We start from the raw sequence: 19,944 nt of genomic DNA, 5'->3' as shown, positions 1-19,944 counted from the left end.
CCTCACCATATACCTCGACAGTATTTGTCCTCCAAAGAGATAAGTGTATTTAATAAGATTGAGCAAAGCCGCTTCGAAAATTTTCACTCTTGATAAATGTAACGAAGACTGTTCTGGGAACTTACACGTAAGTGGTTCATCAAAGGATAGCGAAAGTACACAGAAAGAAAATACACATCGAGAACGAGTCTCATCATCCAGCTAGCCGACGCATAATATAATAAATTGCAACGAGAGCCAGAATCGAGACGAGTATACGCTCAATGAATCGTTCGATCGTCGCAGAATATTGTCTCGGGGTAGTTTTCGAAACGCACCCTCGAAGCAGCAAAACTGGGAGCTCTCGAATCGTACGGAACGTCAAAGGAGAAGCGCCGGTGCCCGGGGCGAGGAGGAGTTCTCGACGCGTGCCAGACTGGTGATCACAGGCACCGCGGCGAGAAGAGTAGGAGAGGGACCGGAGAATACGAGGAGAGAAAGAGAAAGGCGAACGCGGAGAGAGTGAGAGAGAAAGAGCGAGGAAAACGAAGAGAGGAAGGGAGATAAAGAACGGGAGCAGCTTCAGCATCATCTCGAACGAAGGGTCCTTCCGTTCGGGTGCTAGGGGTGTGCAACCCTGGACGAAGGGTCGTACTCAACTCTTTTAAAGTGGGCAAACCGCGCAAAGAAGAGAAGACGACCTCGGGGCGATGACAGGATGCCTCCATCTCGTACAGGACGTGCATACGAAGGACCGCCATCCAGGATCGCTACCAGGATCGGTCCCACTGTCGCCCTGCTGCTAATTCTTTTCGAGCATCGCCGGTGAGTATCTCTATGATTCTGATGATCTAACGATTGAGGATCAAAACTTCTTAATTTTTTCTAATGTCTTTAAAATATTATTTATAGGAACATTAATGCTAGCGATAAAAATCATAGTACATATAAGTATACATTTCAATTTTTTACCGTTATTATCTTTAAAGAGAGAGATAGAAATTTACATATTGATTTCAGTTCTTTTATTTATTATTTCATCCCATATAAGTTATATTGCTCAAATTGAAAAGAACTTCATACTTTAATCATGATCGTTCTAATTTATTACATCATATAATTATAATTGCTAGAGTAAAATATCATAGATTTAACTAAATACATTTATACGATTTACTAAATACGTTTATAAAAATCATTGATATTTTATCATGTCATTGATATCCACGGAAATAGATAAAATAGTTTTTAGTAAATATCTTTTAATTCCATTTAAAAATATAAAATATATCATATAAAATATTGTCTTAATATACACATCTTTTGTATATAAGATTTCGTATATCATATATTTTTTTAGATTAAAATACAAAATGTTTTTATACATATCACATTTGCAAAATAACTAATTAATATCGAAATGTGCCATTTTAAGCTTAATTTATTAACGTTATATATTCGTTGTAACATCATCTATTTTCGCTCAAGCACCTTATTCTATATATGACTAGCAATTCACGCGCGCGTGTCTCGATTCTTTAAGTATATCCTTCTCTCATTCTCTTCATCTTCTTTCTCCCCTTTCACTTCACACTTGAGCGTCGTCGTGTGAAAACAGTCTTCCGGAGTGTCTGTTCTGTCTCGTACTTTGGTCCACACGATACTCTGATGCGCCGCGATGCACCATAATGCAGACGTCAAAACGTCACTCTCGCCCGCTTTGTCCGTCCGTTGTGACGGAGCGCTACAAATCGCGAACTCACTCACGAAATGCACGTTGTCCACTCCGCGATGGAAAATACACGACAATGTCTACAGGACAACCGAGGAGAAGCTGCAACGAGGAACAGGCTCGCCGTGTCTAATCTCGCCAAGAAAAATTTACGAGCGCGGTAGCACGGCCAACTTCTTCGCCCTCTTTTTTTCACAGTGCATCTTCCTGATGCACCTCTTCTCTTGACTCTCTCTCTCTGTCTCTGCGGAAAGAATCCATCAATAGGGTGCGCTTCTTCGACCCGGCGGTCGTATCGACGGTTCCATAGAGGCGCACAATGACGAAGTGCAAATAGACCGTTCCAACCAAGCTCCGCATCACGAAGAATGAATCCCGCTGCGATCTTTATTATAGCTCTCCGTAATACTAATCGCGCCTTGTGCACCAGGATCGTCCTGAACGAATCTTTTTTTTTGCGAAAAGCGTACCGATGAAACGACGACGACGATTCTCAGGCAACTTGCAGATTGAAAAATAGATTGCTTTGATACGACCTCAGACAGAGACATACAAATGTACAAATGTACATAAACATACAATTTATTACACAATTTATTAAAAAGTTTTGTAACTATTTCAAGAATAGTAGATAATCTCAAGTCAAATCAAAATCAAAATCAAAAATCAAAATGGTACACGTAAGTTTAAATAAAATTATTAGCCAAGAAAATTGGCTGATTTAGAGCGGACTTGTTGATATATATTTTACATTAAAAACATATATTACCATAATAACATTCTTTCTCATTGACTACGTTTACATCGTGCGTTTAATTTGCGATCTATACGATAGGCTTTGTTTAATCTACAGGATAAACAAGGACACCTATTGTATAAGTCGATCTAAGAATATGGTGTAAACATAATCAACTTATGCACTCAAGATTCTTATTATAAAATCATTACGTTGATAAACAACAAGATCACCGCTTAATAAAAACTTTCAATTACAGATGCTATAATCATAAAATCCGATATCACGCGTATAATCGTGTCAAGTAATTAATTTCATAATCGTGGAGTTTCGTGATACATTCCTCGTTTGTTAATGTTCAGAATGTGATATCGTACTAGATAATCGCCAATGATTCCCTGCAGGTTCTCAAAATATATACACACGAACGATTCTTCGTCAATGGTGATGGCTTCAATAGCCTCTTCTCTGAGACCCATGCAGCTTCTTGTAAATAATTATGCCTAGCATCCGGGAACAGAACGTGCATTCACGTGTGTGAGTAGATCCACGTATATATATATATGTTCACATATGCGCATTTATGCGAGCCGGACTTACAGGACGGCATTGAATTACGGTTCTGATGATATAATAGTCAATAAACTGGTTCGCGTCATTAACGTTTTAACACGCGTGTACGCGGCTTTCTCTGATTACGTCGCAATGCATATATTTTTGTACAATGTGAATTTTATATCACAAACAAAAATAACAAGAAAATGTATAATGAAAGAATTTAATATGCTAAACCTATTTCAAATCTTACTAATAAAATTTATTATGTATATGTATACGTATACATTAAAAATCCAGCAAACTTCAAAATATTTTCCAGTTTTATTCAGATAAAAATATAGTATGACAATCTCTATATTAGATTTTTCATAGCAGATATTAATGAACACAAATCATTCATTAATTAATTAACTAGTTAATTAGACAATTAGTATAAAGTAATACTTAAATTAATTATAATATGACTTTATAAAAATAAAATCACAATGATAAAAAGATATGATAAATAGAAGGGCTACGAGCCAATTTTGTTAAAAACTTTTAATATTTGAATGTGAAAACAAAACGAACATTTTGATCGAATCATTATCAATGATTCGCGAATAGATATAAATATATATTATATAAATATATTATATAAATTAATAATCCGATCAAAAGCAATAAATATAAAATCATAAAAATACATAATTCAGTCAATTCTAAAATTAACAGTGTAAAAATTATTTACTGTTATGTAAAGTGTATTACATATCATATCATATATCATTGTTTTGTCGATATTCTAGAAATGTATATCGACGATAAAAATTAATTAAATGTGATGCGATAGAAGTCAAAAGAGTTTTAGCAGTATTGCGATAGAAATTAGAGAATCTTTTCTAACGATAGAGTTACGATAGAGTCAGAGAATTTTGTCTAGTTAAATACAATTACATGTCAGAAAAAATTCTCTGACTCCATTGTAACATTAGAAAAAATTCTCTGACTTCTATCGCGATACTGCTAAAAGTCTCCTTCTATTGCATCACATTTCAATTTTTATCATAGGTATACACACTTCTTTCTAATATATCGACAAAACAATGATGTAATACTTTTTTACACAACAGTAATTTTTACACTGTTAATTTTAGAATTGACTGAATTATATATTGACTGAATACATTTTTATGATTTTATATTTTATGCGTTTGACCGGATTATTAATTTAACATCTTTTATTATTAATATATAATATCTATTCGCGAACATTGATAATAACTCGATCGATGTCGAAACGTTCGTTTTGTTTTCACATATTAAATGTTTTTAAGAAAATTGACTCGTAGCCTATTTTCTTCTATTTTATCATTATGAAGTTAGAATATTTTTATAAAATAATATGTGAATATATTAGTGTATTAATATATATAACTTCAAAATTTAAATTTCACATTGATTTTAATAATATAGTCAACTTAATATAAACTAAATATAATCAACTTATAAAAATCTATTATGACTAAATATTAGTTTTTAGTGAAGTATACAATTAAAAATTAAGAAATCATTCTAAGAAAATCTAGATATGCAGATATGACAACTTAAATTATAATTCGCGGTTAAACCGCGGTTAAACACTCGCGACTTCAAATGATATCATTTTCAAGGAATTCATATTATATCGAAGAGAAAATAGCGGAATCCTGAATGTTTATTAACAAATGGAGATTTAACACGAGTGCTCTATGAGATCGCTAGTAATTGACGAACTAGATGAGAATCCAGTTTTATCGCTAAGTTACAGGTCGCCATAACTTACGCCGCTAGATACCATCTGCAGAACGTAATTCGCAGCCTATCGCATTCCCGACAATGTACTCGCCGTGAAATCGATTTACTCTCATAAGATCGAGAGAAGAGCGAGGCACCACGATATCTACCGCAGGTATTCTCGCGGGATCATGAAAAAAGGCGAGTTCTCTCTTTCCACTGAGTATATCCCATTAGACGCGAAATTCCGTGCCGTGTTCCTCTCTCATCTCCACGAGCAGAACGAAAAGGGAAGGAGGGATTAAATAAAACACGTGCATGTCGCCATCTTGGATTCTTCTGCGACCCCTTAGATTATTGCAAAAATGCGGGACACGCGCTCACGTATCTCGTCTGCGATTTGCCCAGTGGATTCTCAGAGCACTCGAGATCGAGCACGAAGTGAAACTATAACGGTTGCTGGTAAAAGCACATTGCTGATTGTTTGTGCAATAAATCGATCTTATTGCGTTTTAATTATTACTTCAGCCTTTAAATGCAATTTTAAACACACGCAACTTTTAATTGAAAGTTTGATATTTCATAAATGATTTCTAATTTATTTAACGTCTCATTCTTTAATCGGTACTGTGACAAAATAATCGCATATTTAGTCCATAAGAATTAACAGTACACAACGTGCTGTGTGCATAAATAAACATTAGTACATATTAGATTAGTTATATCTTAATACTTTACGATTATGATTTATAATTTTATATTAAAAAATCATCTTTCTAAGTGTCTTTATCCTTTTAATTGCAATATAATTTTATGGTAGTTTTATTGGGGTTTGAAAAATATTATTTAAAATTTATTTTATACTTATAAACGTAATAAGAAGAAATTCTTGTAAAAAACTTCATATATAACAAATCATTCATTTTTAAAAAATTGTTCTCGATAGATTAAAAATTTACCGAATATTCATAATCTGCGTAGTAATATAAATTTGATAATAATCATACTGATTAATAAATAAAAATTTGCGGTTTCAACAAAACGATTGCTTTAAAAGGTTCAGTAAAATAATTGTCTTACGTATCCGGCTCGTTTCTTATTCGCGAAGTGAGACGCATGCACGAGCGGGGAAGCCGAGACGAGAGGTAGCGAAAGGAATCTCTTGATACAATCCAACTTCCTCTGCAGGTACGCGGTGTCTTCCGTAATTTGTTGGGAGAGTTAAGATCATTAATCTGCTTTCGGTAGATCATCAATAGCGCGAAAGATAGCAGCGGTGCAACGGTGTACCGGTAATGGGAGCTCTCAATAACCTCCGCGACCCTAAAACCCCTCTCCCCCTTCTACATCGTTCTTTCCCACACTACGAAGTATCGCATCAGGACCTTTTTACTTTTTCTTCTTATTAATGCCCATTCTCCCCGTGTCCTCTCCTTCCTCTATCCTCCTTGAATTCGCTGTCGCCGACTTCTTCGTCTTGCTCCTCTTTCTTCGTTCACGCGGGTGCTATACACAGCTTTTACTTTAGAAGAAGCTCGTCCACTAATTTGTACCCGCAGATAACCAAACGACCCACGAAGAGCCTTGCACCCGCCCATGACATCCTGTAGAACCCTACGACTCCACCGAGGACCCCTCTAAGGAAAAAATAAACTATTTCGAAATGCTACGAGCAGATTAATGATCGTGAGGAAGGCGATTTTTTCGCGCTGCTGGCCAATCTTGCGAGTTCCAATAATCGAAGGAGAACTTTGATCATATATTCATGTTATAACAATTTATGTTAATTTTTAAACTATTCTGCGTGGATAATTATTTAGTTATTCTAATTGTATGTTTTACGAGAGAATTCTAAATTTGCCATTTTAATTTTTTCTGTTTATATTTCTGAGAACAGATTGCTATAAAGAAATTGCTGTAAAAAATAAAATAATTTTATAATAATTTTTGCGCTTTGATATTTCTAAAATACTTAAAATATTCTTCATAATTCTTTTTATTTAAAAAATAATTTATCGAAAACTTTAAAATATATTTAAAATATAATAAAATTTAAAAATTGTAAAGGATCAAAAGCAATTCACACACAAAGAAAGCGCAGCCCGAGAGAGCGGTAGATTAATCCGGCAGAATTCGATAAAAGATTTCGGTTTATGGCTTATTATTTACTAACTCTAAATATGTTCGGCAGACAATAAAAAATGCTATAGTAAAGATTCTAACGGTGTATTTTTTTGATAAAGCACGCGGTAACAGGAAACGAAGATTCTGATCTTATAACGATGAAATAAAGCGAAAGAACAACCCTCCTTTCTCTCTCTCGATGAACCAACGCACGCTCTCGAATACACGCGACCCAGACCGTGTATAGAACACGCACGCTCGCTTCTGCTGTTTCTTTTTTTCACCTCAAAATTAATTAACACCCGGTACGCCGTAATACGCGGCCATTAGGCAGCAGCCGTCGCTTAAGATAGCGTTTTAAGAGCTTCTCTTCCAAGAGATGGATGCCGTTATCGCGACCGAACGGGGGATGGGAAGGAGGGTCGAACGTATGGGCCTTTCCTTCTGCCATCTCTTCTTCGAGGAGCGCGATGGCAGAAACAGACGGCAAGATAGAAACAGTTTTATCGACTCTTTAAAAACGTTTGCACCTCTTGACCTCGGCCTCGTAAAATTGAAGGAAAACGGACGCTCGCGTGTGGTGCACGCGTGCGCGAAAGTACCCGCGCGCGACCGTAAAACCTGCTCCAGACTGCCGCGATTAGTGCTGCACCTTACAGATTCGAAGATGCAAGCTGGACCAACTCTCGATATTCAGTACAAGCATTTCCATTAACATTCCGAGTGTGAAATTTAAAAATTGCTGTTTAAAAACAAACATCGGTACTGTCCATTTAATCGCTAATTAAATAGATTTGCTGAAATCTACCCATTGTACCATTAATACAAATACACTGCAAAAATAAAATGTTAATTTTAATTTTAAACTTAAATATACGTATGATAAATTTTTTGAAACATGCAAAAAAAATGTTAAAATCAACATTTTTGAGTTAAGTCCACTATATATAATGGACGTAATATGTCTTTAAGTTAAAATTAACATTTTATTTTTGTTTTTATAGTGTAAGATATTGAATGAAAATAAAAATTTTAGAAAATAATATTGTTATTTTTTAATTTTTATTTCGTTACAAGTAGAAATAAAATTTTATAAGTAATCAAAAGAATTAAACCGAGTTCATTTAAGAAAAGAGTCTAAGTAGAGTATTCTCTCTATTCATGCTCATCATAAAACATCGATGTTTTCTAGTATCTCAATACCGATGATTATCCATAGTGTAATTGCTTGCACACCGTTATCAGTGAAGAACTCAACGATAATCAGTTTCGCGAGTTTAACCAGGTGGCGAGCTTGACCGGCTGCTTCCCTGCTTCCGCACATCGTCACTAATTACACTCGACATACGCTAAACTAATATGTACGTTCGCAACTGAAAAGAGAAGTAACTGCAATGAAAAGAGTAAAAGACTATAATGCGAGTTATAACTTGGCGGGAAATACTTGTAGCTCATCACACACTTTCATTCTCTGTTAGTTTCTACAAAGATATCTTTTTTTGTATGCATATGTATATATTTTAACATAATTAAAGAATTATTAAAATTTCGCAAAAATCTATGACAAATCAAATATATGACATAATTTATAACATACAAGTTTCTTCTGCAAAATTTTCCAGGAAAGACGCGAAGATGTTAATTGCGTTTTTATATATATTTGCACTTCCTTTCATTTAATCATCGAAAGAACGACGTTTCAAAAATAAAACAAAATGATAATATCTCTAATGATGATGAAAAATTACATAGCCTCGCCATTCAGAACTTGTGATTAAAATTGAATGCACGTAATATGATATTAATTTTATTTTCAAATAGATAACTTTAAAATAACATAGCCATATTATCGAATTGCACATTGTACTATTTCTGTATTAATCGTAAAAGTAGAAGAAGATGTGTTTATTTTGTCATATTATATTTTTCAGCTCATCTAATCTTGATTAAAAAAAAAAAATGTCTAATTTTGCATATTTAATTATCATAGCCTAGTAGTTTAATGATAACTATAATCGAAGAAATCAATGATTATTCACGCGCCAATTATCACTTTGCTATCTTTTTCAGCGCATCTTGTCTAATGAGCAACTCAGTGGATGATTGGGTGAGTGGCAGCGCTGTCGTTTGTAACGGCATTCCAGGACTGACGAAGGATCAACGCGAGCTTTGCCATAGAAATCCCGATGTCACCGTAGCCGCGATCAAAGGGCTACAAATTGCCATATCCGAATGTCAAAATCAGTTCATGTGGCACAGGTGGAACTGTTCGTCACTCACACCTAGCAGCAGAACTCAACAGAGCAGTGTCCTTCTTAAACGAGGTATATACTAAGAATACTTTTCGTATATAATTACAAAAGTAAGATTCCTTATAATAATAATAATTAAATGAGTAAATTGGACAATTAGAAATCGGCGCTGTGTAAGTGATGCGCTTAAGTAACTAAAATTATATAATCCAATAATATATTTCAAATTAATAACGTTATTGATTTGTTGAAATTGCTAAAATATATTATTGAACGATTTTAGTTACTTAAGCACACTTATAGCGCCGATTTCTACTTGCCCAATTTATTCATCATTTAATTATTAATACTTTTCGTATTCATATTATTCCCTAGTTGACTTTACGGCGCTGGTGACTTCTCTTAATAATCACTAGATGAAGCCATTTTTGGCTCTTTAAACGCGAAAAATCACGTATGAGATTAAAACTCAGATCCGCGAGTCAATCGCACTGAATGTCAAGTCATTCGACGCTCCACTAAGAATATTTAACGAGCGAAATTATCTGATCAGATCTGAACTCGTGATTAATAATCTACCTTCTCACTAATGGCGTATTAATGTTTCCTGGATCATTAAATTTGTCTCGGTTCGCACTATAAATACAAATAAACGAAATATAAGATTCCGTTAAGAAACTAAAATAAACTACTAGAATTATAAAAAATAGTATGCAATCAAAAATTTTTATAATGCGAACATTAGTAGTTTCCCTAAAATAGTATAATTTCAAAGATAAATATTCTAAGTAATTTTTAGAAGAATACTATAAACGAAATTAATCTATTCATAACAAATAATACAGAACAAATGTAAATTCGTTTTGCCTATAAAGAAATTATTACAAAAAAATATCGATTATACTTGTTATAATAAAATATTTTGTTATTTTTAAAATATAAAATATATATATGGTGATCATCTAGTAACATAATATAGCTATGAAAAATAAAAACTTTACACGCGTATATTCGAGACATACAATATAAAAGAAGAATCTGTTAATAGCTATCAAATGTTGAATGAAATAATTTTAATCAAGTTCGGTTAATATAACCAAAAATAACTTTACTTTTCTACATATTTAATAATTATTATCAAATTAACGATTAGTTATATTATTGTATTTAATAACATTTATTAAATATTTAGATAAATAAAATTATTTTTTATTTTATTAATGGAACATTTAATTGAAATTATTTGATAGTTATTACCAGACTCCTTTTTTCTGTGTACAAATTGCACAGAACACGTTAGATAATTAAATATTACAATCGAAAAATTCCATGATGGTATTTGACAAATCTACAAAAATTCTAGGCGATTTCTCATCGTATATAATTATCGCGTACAAGTTCCTTGAAGGGTACAAAGTGGAATCTTTTACGACGTCGTTGACGGGACGGTGTAGGCGATGCGAGGCGAGACGACGCGTTTCCTTAAATCAAAGCGCACGATATAACCTACCCGCGGCAGACCCCGAAAACCTGTCCCAATTCCATAAGAAGACCCTGCCCCCACGGCCTATTCCGGTGTGACATATAAATTCGTCGTGGCGTGTACGTGCGCCGCAAGAGGAAACATATATCGTGTCGGACGAATGCGCGAGAGCGCGACATCGGGCGCACCTGACCTGAAAACTTAAGCGCGTCCGCAGACCCGGGGGCCCGTTTCTCCCAACCGGCCTCTCGTTATCTGCCTCCGTGGATCGGTACGCCTTTTCTTGCTCGCGAGACAGGAGAAGGTGTCGATTCCACGACTTTTTCGAGAGTTATGTAAAGCTGCCCGTCCGACCGATCATAGAATTCTAACAAGACGAAGCTTACTCTTTTACAAGTACAATCCTTTTTCTCGCGTATCGCGAAATAGCTCGGTAAACCATCTTAGTTCCATTATATTAATTCTCTTTGGTTTGTTAAACATAAAATGTTTAAAAAATGGAAAGTTAAAACAAGTAAATTTTGTTAGATAAAGTTACTAATTAAACACTTGATCTTTACATAAAAGACACAATGTTCTTCATTATACAAAGCTGCATCACTCGCGAATGTTCACGCACAAAAACTTCCTCGTATTCGTCGCACTTTTACACCAAAGTGTAAAAGATTTGCGATTCGCTGATTATCCGTAACATTGGCAACAACCGATCGACCATTATTAGATTTTGGTTTTCGAGTCAGAGAGCAATAGCTTCCGAGAAACTTATACCTCAGCAAGCGCGACTAACAACCACTGTCCCTTTTTAAGATATCGGTGGCCAGGTGGAGAGATGGTCTGCGATCGTTTGAGAAATCCACCGTGTCAAATTTGGGCCTCGGGTCTCGAGAAGAGCTGTTCATAGCTCAAGTCACTCGGACACGGTTCTCTTGCCCTCTCGTTGCTCTTACCCTGCCCCCCCCCTCTCCGATCCTAGCTTCTCTCGCCTATCGTCATGATTTCGTCGGACTTCAGCAAAACGACTTAATGTATTATGAAAAGTACACGGAACCGATCTTCGACCGCTCCGCAGCGTAGGGCCCACACAAGAAGATCGGACCGGCTGTCGCGTTCCCCATACTGACACGATGCTTCACGAAAACTGGATTTATAGATATAAATATGGAAACATCAAAGTGAAGACTCTTTTTTCTATTTTTAAGATCACAACTCAGGTCACTCTTTTTGAATTCTAACGTCGAGAGATTCCATAAATTGAGCTCGTACATGATAAATAAGTTATTAAATCAAAGATCAGACATTACCCATAAGTTAACTAATCAATTTTCCTTTTTCTGTATTAATTAAAGAGCCATCAAGTAATCCATAGAAGTAATAGATAAATAGTACTCTTCTCTTGAATCAAAGAAAATAATGTCATTAATTAAATAAACAACTCTTACATTTGGATTTATTCATACTTTAAAAGCACAAAGGATACTAGCATTCTTATATTACAATATCTATTACAATATAATTATCTATCTAGCGTATTGTTTATTAAGGCCCGGTTGCACCAATCTTACTTTGACTTTAACCGAGATTTAAAACTTTTTCTATCTCGTTTTAAAACCGAAAAGAGATAGGAACAAAGAGAGTTTTAAGTCTCGCTTAAAATTAAAGTAACGTTGATGCAACTGGACCTAAGTCATCTAAATATGTAAATAGCAATTCAACCAATATTATTTACATAACAACGATATGTTTGTAATAATTAATAATCGTGCGGCAATATCACAAAAATATAAAAATTTTTTTTTTGACTTATCACGATGAAATATTAACGAATAGGACAAACAACAGTAACAAAAGAACAGCAGCCTTCAATTATTTAACTTCTCTATATATTTTATCAAGCGTAAAATACAACAATAACTAACAAGTTTAAAATAATCTTCTTTCAATATCTTATATAAGTAATTCTAAAATATATTGTAAGTACTTCACTTATCTTTAGAACATCTAGATGGTATTATATTGATAATAGTTAAAAAATAGAAAAGATATGACGAAAAGCTAAAAGAAAAAATAAATGAACAAACTTGATATCTGTAGAATTTATTTGATATCTCTGTCTTCGGATTAATTGCATTCAAAAGATACGCATGTCTTCGCAAGACCTCCCTCGAACACTATCTATTGAGTTATCTAAATAACGATTTGGATCTGACACGTGGAAGTAGCGCAAGGCCTGTGTACCATTCGTCACTACGTCGCTGCACCAAGACTGCTGCGACGAGAAACGAAGGGAGCAGAAATCGCGTTCCTCGGGATTCTTCCCTATCTTCCACTTTGGGTTCTCCACTGTCCGGTAAGAGGAGAGACGTACAACTACCCGCGGAGGATTTATTACACGCTCCCTCCGTCCCTCTCACTGTCGAGAAACAACGATCTCGCGGCACGGTAGCTATCTGCATTATAAAACAGTTGCTGCCAATACCCGTATATAGCAGAAGCTTCGAACCACCTCTTCTACTGTAAAACCACATAAAAGGCCCTCCCTCATTCCATCTCATTCCATTGAGAGACGTGCTATTCTCGGCACCAAAACTAGCATTCTGGGCATCAAGCCACAATATCGAGTTCGATGGTATCCGTCGAAAACTAGTAGATCCATCCTGGTTCTCAACCCCGACATTCCTATCAGTCTGGGGAATCTCGAAGAAATGCTTTAGTCGGTCGTTTAGACGATCTTCGGATTTCACGAAGAAGTCTTTTTAACATTGTTGACGAAGAACGACGTAATCGACTGCCAGCTGTCTGATTGCCTACATTGAGTAACGATCCAATTGGATTTCGTCGAATAATCTAGAAACAGTTGACAATGACTAAAGAAATCTTTCATTATCATTCATATTCGTAGCATATATCGTATCTCAATATAATAGGAATCAAAAAAAGAACTAGAGTTTAACTCTAGAGAAGAACTAGAATTTTAATAGAGAGAACTAGAATTTTATTAGTTTAAATACTAAATGCTTTAACTTCTATTATATGATATTCTATTATGCATTCAAAGTTTACACAATTAGAATGAATATTTCATGTAATTTCTTTATAAATGTTTCATATACCTTCTTTTACTTAATTTCTACAATTATTTATCCATTCGCGAATTAAAATATAAAAATGCTGATAAAAATTAAATGTCTTTAAATTTTTAGTTCTTAATATTAATTTCTAACTTCTTTTATATATAACTTTTAATATTAATATGAATATTTTAAAATTGTCCAAACAAGTTCCGAATATATCAATGCGATGAAAAAAAATAATGTAATCATGAGAAAAAAAATATTCTATCCTGTATTCTTGTAATTCAAAGATAGTAGTGCGTCGTATCGTTTGTAAGTTGAGCAGCCACCAAAGCAGTTTCGCGAATGGCCGTCTGTCAATCGAGTCTGAAAGATGTCTCAGAGATTCTGGGAGACCTTGAAGAGAGCTCACAGAAAAACCACATCCGACATCGCATTACTTATTACAGTGAACCAATAACTAACTCTTTTTTCGAAATACTAACTTCCATTTTATATTCGTTCATGTCTTAGTCCCCTTCAAATACTCCGAGAATATAAATTTACATCCATTTATAAAATATTTTAAAATATTTAATTAAAAGATCCAAAAGTGATAAAACTAAAAATATTGCAATGAAAAAAAATATGTGTCAAGTATTGAAAATTCTAACCAAACAATAAAAGTTAAAAAAGTCAGTGCTTATCTTCAAGCTATTATGTTGTTGTTGCTAAAGTTAGACGGTATCTCGCGGCAGTTTACAATTTCCGCGTAGAATCAGGCGAGAAATCGCGATTTGTTCACAGACTTCTCGCGAGGACGGAGTTTGGCATCGCATTGCCCCCCCTCAGGCACCCCGTCGCGAGATCGTTTATACATGCGGACAGTGGATGCCCGCCGGCCGCCGCTGCTGATGGCCGCACTTTGTTTTGACGGACGGCTGAATAATCTACCTCTGAACTGCGCCTGATGGCTGTCTGTCTGTCGGCCCATCGTTTCGTTCTGTCCCGAACTCGCTACCGAAGTTCCTTCTACGGAAGCTCGGCTTCCCCGGTGTCCCGCTGTTTCATGATCTCTGCCTTTATCCACAAGAGGAGAGAGAACGATATCGCAGCCTTGCGTATATTATCCATGTCGTGTTCGACGGTGTCATTGACGACGATCAGCAATTTGCTAACGGAGACAACTGAGATACGAGTGTCTCCCCGATACTTCAATGCATCTTATCTTGAACAATTATTTACGAATACCTAATGATCCCAATTTTATTATATTATATTACAGCATTGGCTCTATTACATCAAAAGATCAACATAACATGATAAATTTAATCGACCTATTACCCATTTGCGATTCTAAAATTTAATAATAAGACATTCCTAAATCTGTAATCGTTTAATGAAAAAACTATTTAAACCTCGAAATTTTTGTTTAGGAAATGTACCAAAAGATGTAAAGAACTAATGTGAAAAAATGCGATACCTCATACATTAATTTAAAAGATAAATCATGGAAGGGATGATTTATTTTTTGACAGTTTTAGCAAAAGAAGAATAGAACAAAATATAGTGGTTAATTATCGATCACATTCTGTTACAGGCTATAGAGAGACGGCATTCGCCTACGCGATTTCGGCAGCTGGTGTGGCTCATAACGTGGCTCGTGCCTGCAGTATGGGCCGCCTGCTTTCTTGCAGCTGCGATCCTTTGCACTATATGGATAATCCGCCGACGACTACCAGAGACATCACATTTAAGTGGGGTGGTTGCTCTCACAACCTCGAATACGGCATGGAATTCTCGAGGCAGTTCCTAGACACGCGGGAGAAAGCCGGCGACATACAGTCTACTGTGAATCTACACAATAATCAAGCTGGTCGTTTGGTAAGCATTACTTTTCCAATTTCGACATCGCTATACTTCGGATATGAGCATATTTACATTAATGACAAACTTGAAAAAAAAAGAAGTATGTCATGTCTCGTATTTTCTTTTAATAATCTTAATAAGATTATTAATCTAAATGTAAATTTTTTTAATCTTACATTCGATATTGCAACGTGTTAAAATGTATTAGAGAAAAAAATACAACTAAAAATATATATTTCGAGATTTGAAGAATATTATGTAATAAATTAATGTTTTCTTATATAGTCTTTAAGTTATATGCATCTTCTATTATTCAGATTACGTAATTAAAAAATATTGTTAATTATTAAATAAAATATTGTTAATTATAACTATTCAGTTTCTCTCTTGGTTTAACTTTCTATTCATGTCTTTCGCTCTCATAACATTGTTTTCAGCGATATTCTGTCTAGTATATACTCGTTTTTTAGATAAGCTACATGCTTGTAAACATTGAATGATCATATTGACGGAGAAAGCTGAGCTACACTTTAACATAAGTTATTACAACGAGATTATCATCTTTTTATAACAGTCTTCGTATATACACATGATATCCCACGATAAATGATGCGCCATCTTAAAGCAGGCGCGCGCAAGAAATGTACCGTTAAATGGTCGGCGGGGAATCCTGAGAGGAAGCGAATTCGCAATCGCGTGCCGCGTCCGTTCGCGAATAATGTAGCGCGCACGCCGTCATGCGTAGGTCCGTGAGAGAGCTTCAAATTATCTTGCGCGCGATTCGCTTCTCTTCGTCCTTTCTTCATTGTTCTGTCTTTCCTCCGGCTTTTACTTTTTAGCGATGTACGGTCTTCTTCCTTCTCTCCCATCATTGCGATAAAAGAACGAAAAAGGAGCCAGAAAGAAAGAAGAACGAAGAGAAGCAAACTGAAAGAGAGAGAAAAAGAAAGAAAGAGGAAAAGGAAGAGAGAAAGACCGACTCTTCCCTCCTTCATGGACCTCTCCACGCTCGCTCTCTCGCCTCGACGTTATTAAGACGAAGCCTCAGGCTGGACCACCCAGCCGTAGACTCATTAACTGTTTTGTACGCGACACCTCTTTGTTTAAAAGAAACTGGGCCCTCCTCTCTTCCCTCTCCTCCTCTCTTACCCTCTTGACCACTCTGCACACCCCACACATCCGAACGACTCGTATCTGTTTGTACAGCGTGTTAGAACCGGCGTTTTTCAGCCAACGTCACAACAACGGCATCGCGGATATCGCAATTTGAGAGAAGGATTCGATTCCGCCTGCTTTGCCCGCTGTATCGAAGGCCCTGCACGAAAAAGAGATCCCGACCGTGTCAGACGCAAATGAAAAAGTCGATTGACCGTTTTGTACAAAGTCAACCGACGTGAAAGCAACTTTTTAGCGCAGATTCATCATTCAGAACAGTCAATATACAAAATGTTCTCCAAGTTTAGTGTGATTGGCCGCGGTTTTTTTTCATAGATTCTTAAACTAATTTGAAATTGATTTGGATTTTATGCAACAAAGATGTAGAATTTTTTAATAATAAGTGATTGAGATAGAAAATACAGAAATTTTTAGAAAAGTCCATTGGAAATATATGAGACATTAAAATGAGATATTAAAATAATTATTTTTGTAAACCTAATAATGATAAATGTATAATAAATGATCTTTTTTGAAAAAATGAATTAATAAAAAATTTTTTAATAATTCAAATTTTTTTACTAATTTACATTTTTTCATATATAGATTTTTCATATATAAATTTTATATGAAAGTATTTTACATAATTAACATCCTATGTAATTAATGCTCTTTATTCACATTGGATAAGAAATAAATAACTACTAATTATCAAATTTTTAATTCTGATCTTATTTTATGTAATGACTAATTATTCACAATTTAACACAATTGCAGGCATTAGCAAACAACATGCAGATACGCTGCAAGTGCCACGGCATGTCCGGGTCATGTGAACTGAAAACTTGCTGGAAAATCGTTCCGGAATTCCGAGTAGTCGGCAAAGTCCTGAAGAATCGTTTCAGAAACGCTGTATTGGTAACGCAGAGCAATCTGGGCAATGTGATACCGTCAAACAAGATTCGAGGATCACGACGGAGGCAAAAACAGAAACAGAAGAAACGTCGCGGGGGCGGCCGCAAGAGGAAACTTCGGGATCTCCCCAATCAGCTCTACTACTACCAGAGATCACCGAACTTCTGCGAGCAGGATCTAACGCTCGACATTCCTGGCACTACTGGTCGCAGATGTAACAAGACCAGCACCGGCGGAGATGGATGCTCTGATCTATGTTGCGGTAGAGGCTACAATGTGGTACGACAACGACGAACGGAGCGATGCAGATGCAAATTTCACTGGTGCTGCTTTGTACAATGTCAGAATTGCACAGTGGAAGAGTGGATTACGGTTTGCAAATAAGATGGCATAAGAAAACGAAAAACAAAAGACGGAAGGTCTAAGACTGATGGAAATTGACGCGAATGTTTTTTCTTCCTTCGCTGACGAGACTACATCGTCGATTCAATGAAAGAAGAAATTAACTCCGAAGATTCGCCGAAGATGTGACGAGCTTATTCGTTCGCAAGAATCAATCAAGGGACGTATAAGTAGAATCAATAATATGATTCTTCTTGGAACCAGAATTATCAGGCACTTCTCTCGAACTATCATGATATTGGAATAGATTTATCTACTAATTTCGAAACTGTGCGAACGTAGTAGAAAGATAATATTTGTTAATAAAATTAAATCCCTTTCCACGAAGATCATCTTTAAATATGATTATAATTATGATAATTGTACAATTAACTAACACAATTTTTTACTCATCGACACGTATTCAAAATCATGCAATCTCTATGATAGAGTAGCGCGCATTGATTGCGTTTCGAGAAATTGTCTTAATTCTTATTTCTCAGTGAGAAAGTAAAGTTTTGATGCAAATTTGTATATTATTATTAAAGAGTCCAATCTCGAATTTCGTAAATGAGTCTTGATGTGATGGAAAATCACACAAAATTGACTGACATAAATCGTACTTTACTAAACGTCGATTACGGAAATTATACTTCGACTTACCAATCATTTGCAAAATGATTGGATTGAGTAGTGGAGAAACGTGAATCAATTGTAGAAGTCCAATCGAATTAGAACAGATCTTGCGCAAACTATTCCGTAATGGCATGAGTAATATAAAATGATCCATAGGTTAAGTAAACTCATAATTTATTTATAACGATGCTTTATTTAATATTTAATTTTATAACTTTTATGTGAACTGTAAAACCTCCAGCACAGTATTATTAGACGAAAGGCGTGTCCTGGCGGACACAATTGTACACAATTTAATAATACGCGTACAATAAAGAGAGTTCCTTCAAACAATATCTTCTATCATATCCTTATTATGTCTTATCAAATTATTATAGCCATTATAGTCCAAATAATATTTTTATTTCTTAGAAATATCTTTAGTGATAGCTTCATTTGAATCATTGAAATATTCGCAATATTCTTTTCTTATTAAAGACTGTTATAAATAAATACGCATCAGAATCTCAGAAAGATCTGTGCCAATCCTATTTTTAAACAGAAAAAAACGTATTTAATCTAAACTGCGGAGTTAACAATCAAGGCTAATTGTCTTACCACATCATTCCTAATTATATACTTCTGTCTGACAACATACTTGTACTATTACTACCATCAATATTACTGCACGTCATCTAATTGCAGATTTAAGTATCAGATAAAGACATGCTATTAAATAAGTGACAAAAAACAAAGGAGTGTCAAAGTACATTAAAAATACTATTTTGTAGATATTGACTATCGATAAAATTATATTAATGAAAAAATATTCAAACAGCTACCTTTATAATGTTCATATTTCATATATCTGATTATGTCAATAACTTTTAAAAATTAATAATTTAACTTAATAATATATTTAATATTTAATTTTTTTTCTTGTACCTACAAAAAATATAATATTTATAATTGCCAATCATATTCTAATTAGATAAAATTTCTGATCATTTAATTTCGCAACATTTTGATATCGTATATATGTTATTTCTTTTTTACAAAACATTAATAATAAGAAATGTAAATGATATCGTGAAACGATAATTTTATCATAAATGGTTTTTTATATATTTGGTGTTTTGTAATAATCGATAGAGTCACGTGGAAAAAATGCGGAGACAAAAAAGTGATATAAAAATATAAAAGATACAAACTGAAAGAAATATGAAAAATGTGTATAAATAGTTCAAGACATAAAAAATTATATTAATTTTGTATGAGATGATGAAAAGTGAGCGAAGCGATAGATAATACTCCATGATTCGTGTAACTCATATGTGATC

The 19,944-nt window shown here is 34.7% G+C and overlaps 1 protein-coding gene across 1 annotated transcript; it reads left to right on the top strand.

Annotated features, from left to right (window-relative positions):
- The first annotated feature begins 697 nt into the window (after nt 1-697).
- LOC108695175 (protein Wnt-10a) lies at nt 698-17,992 on the top strand. The gene is made up of 4 exons (XM_018204934.1): nt 698-804; nt 8,955-9,208; nt 15,270-15,553; nt 17,471-17,992. Exons 1-4 carry the CDS (start codon nt 698-700, stop codon nt 17,990-17,992), a joined length of 1,167 nt encoding a protein of 388 aa, XP_018060423.1.
- The last annotated feature ends 1,952 nt before the right edge of the window (nt 17,993-19,944 follow it).

The sequence above is a fragment of the Atta colombica genome, unplaced genomic scaffold (genome assembly GCF_001594045.1).
Source record: "Atta colombica isolate Treedump-2 unplaced genomic scaffold, Acol1.0 scaffold126, whole genome shotgun sequence".
Taxonomy (NCBI): Eukaryota; Metazoa; Arthropoda; class Insecta; order Hymenoptera; family Formicidae; genus Atta; species Atta colombica.
Note: the sequence above shows the minus strand (reverse complement) of the source record. Positions and strands in the feature narration are given on the sequence as shown.

Excerpts from the sequence above, each read along its gene's own strand:
- LOC108695175 (XM_018204934.1), top strand. The coding sequence starts at position 698 with ATGCCTCCATCTCGTACAGGACGTGCATACGAAGGACCGCCATCCAGG. Across the intron at positions 9,209-15,269 it reads CAGTGTCCTTCTTAAACGAG|GCTATAGAGAGACGGCATTC; the intron begins GTATATACTAAG and ends ATTCTGTTACAG. Across the intron at positions 15,554-17,470 it reads ATAATCAAGCTGGTCGTTTG|GCATTAGCAAACAACATGCA; the intron begins GTAAGCATTACT and ends ACACAATTGCAG.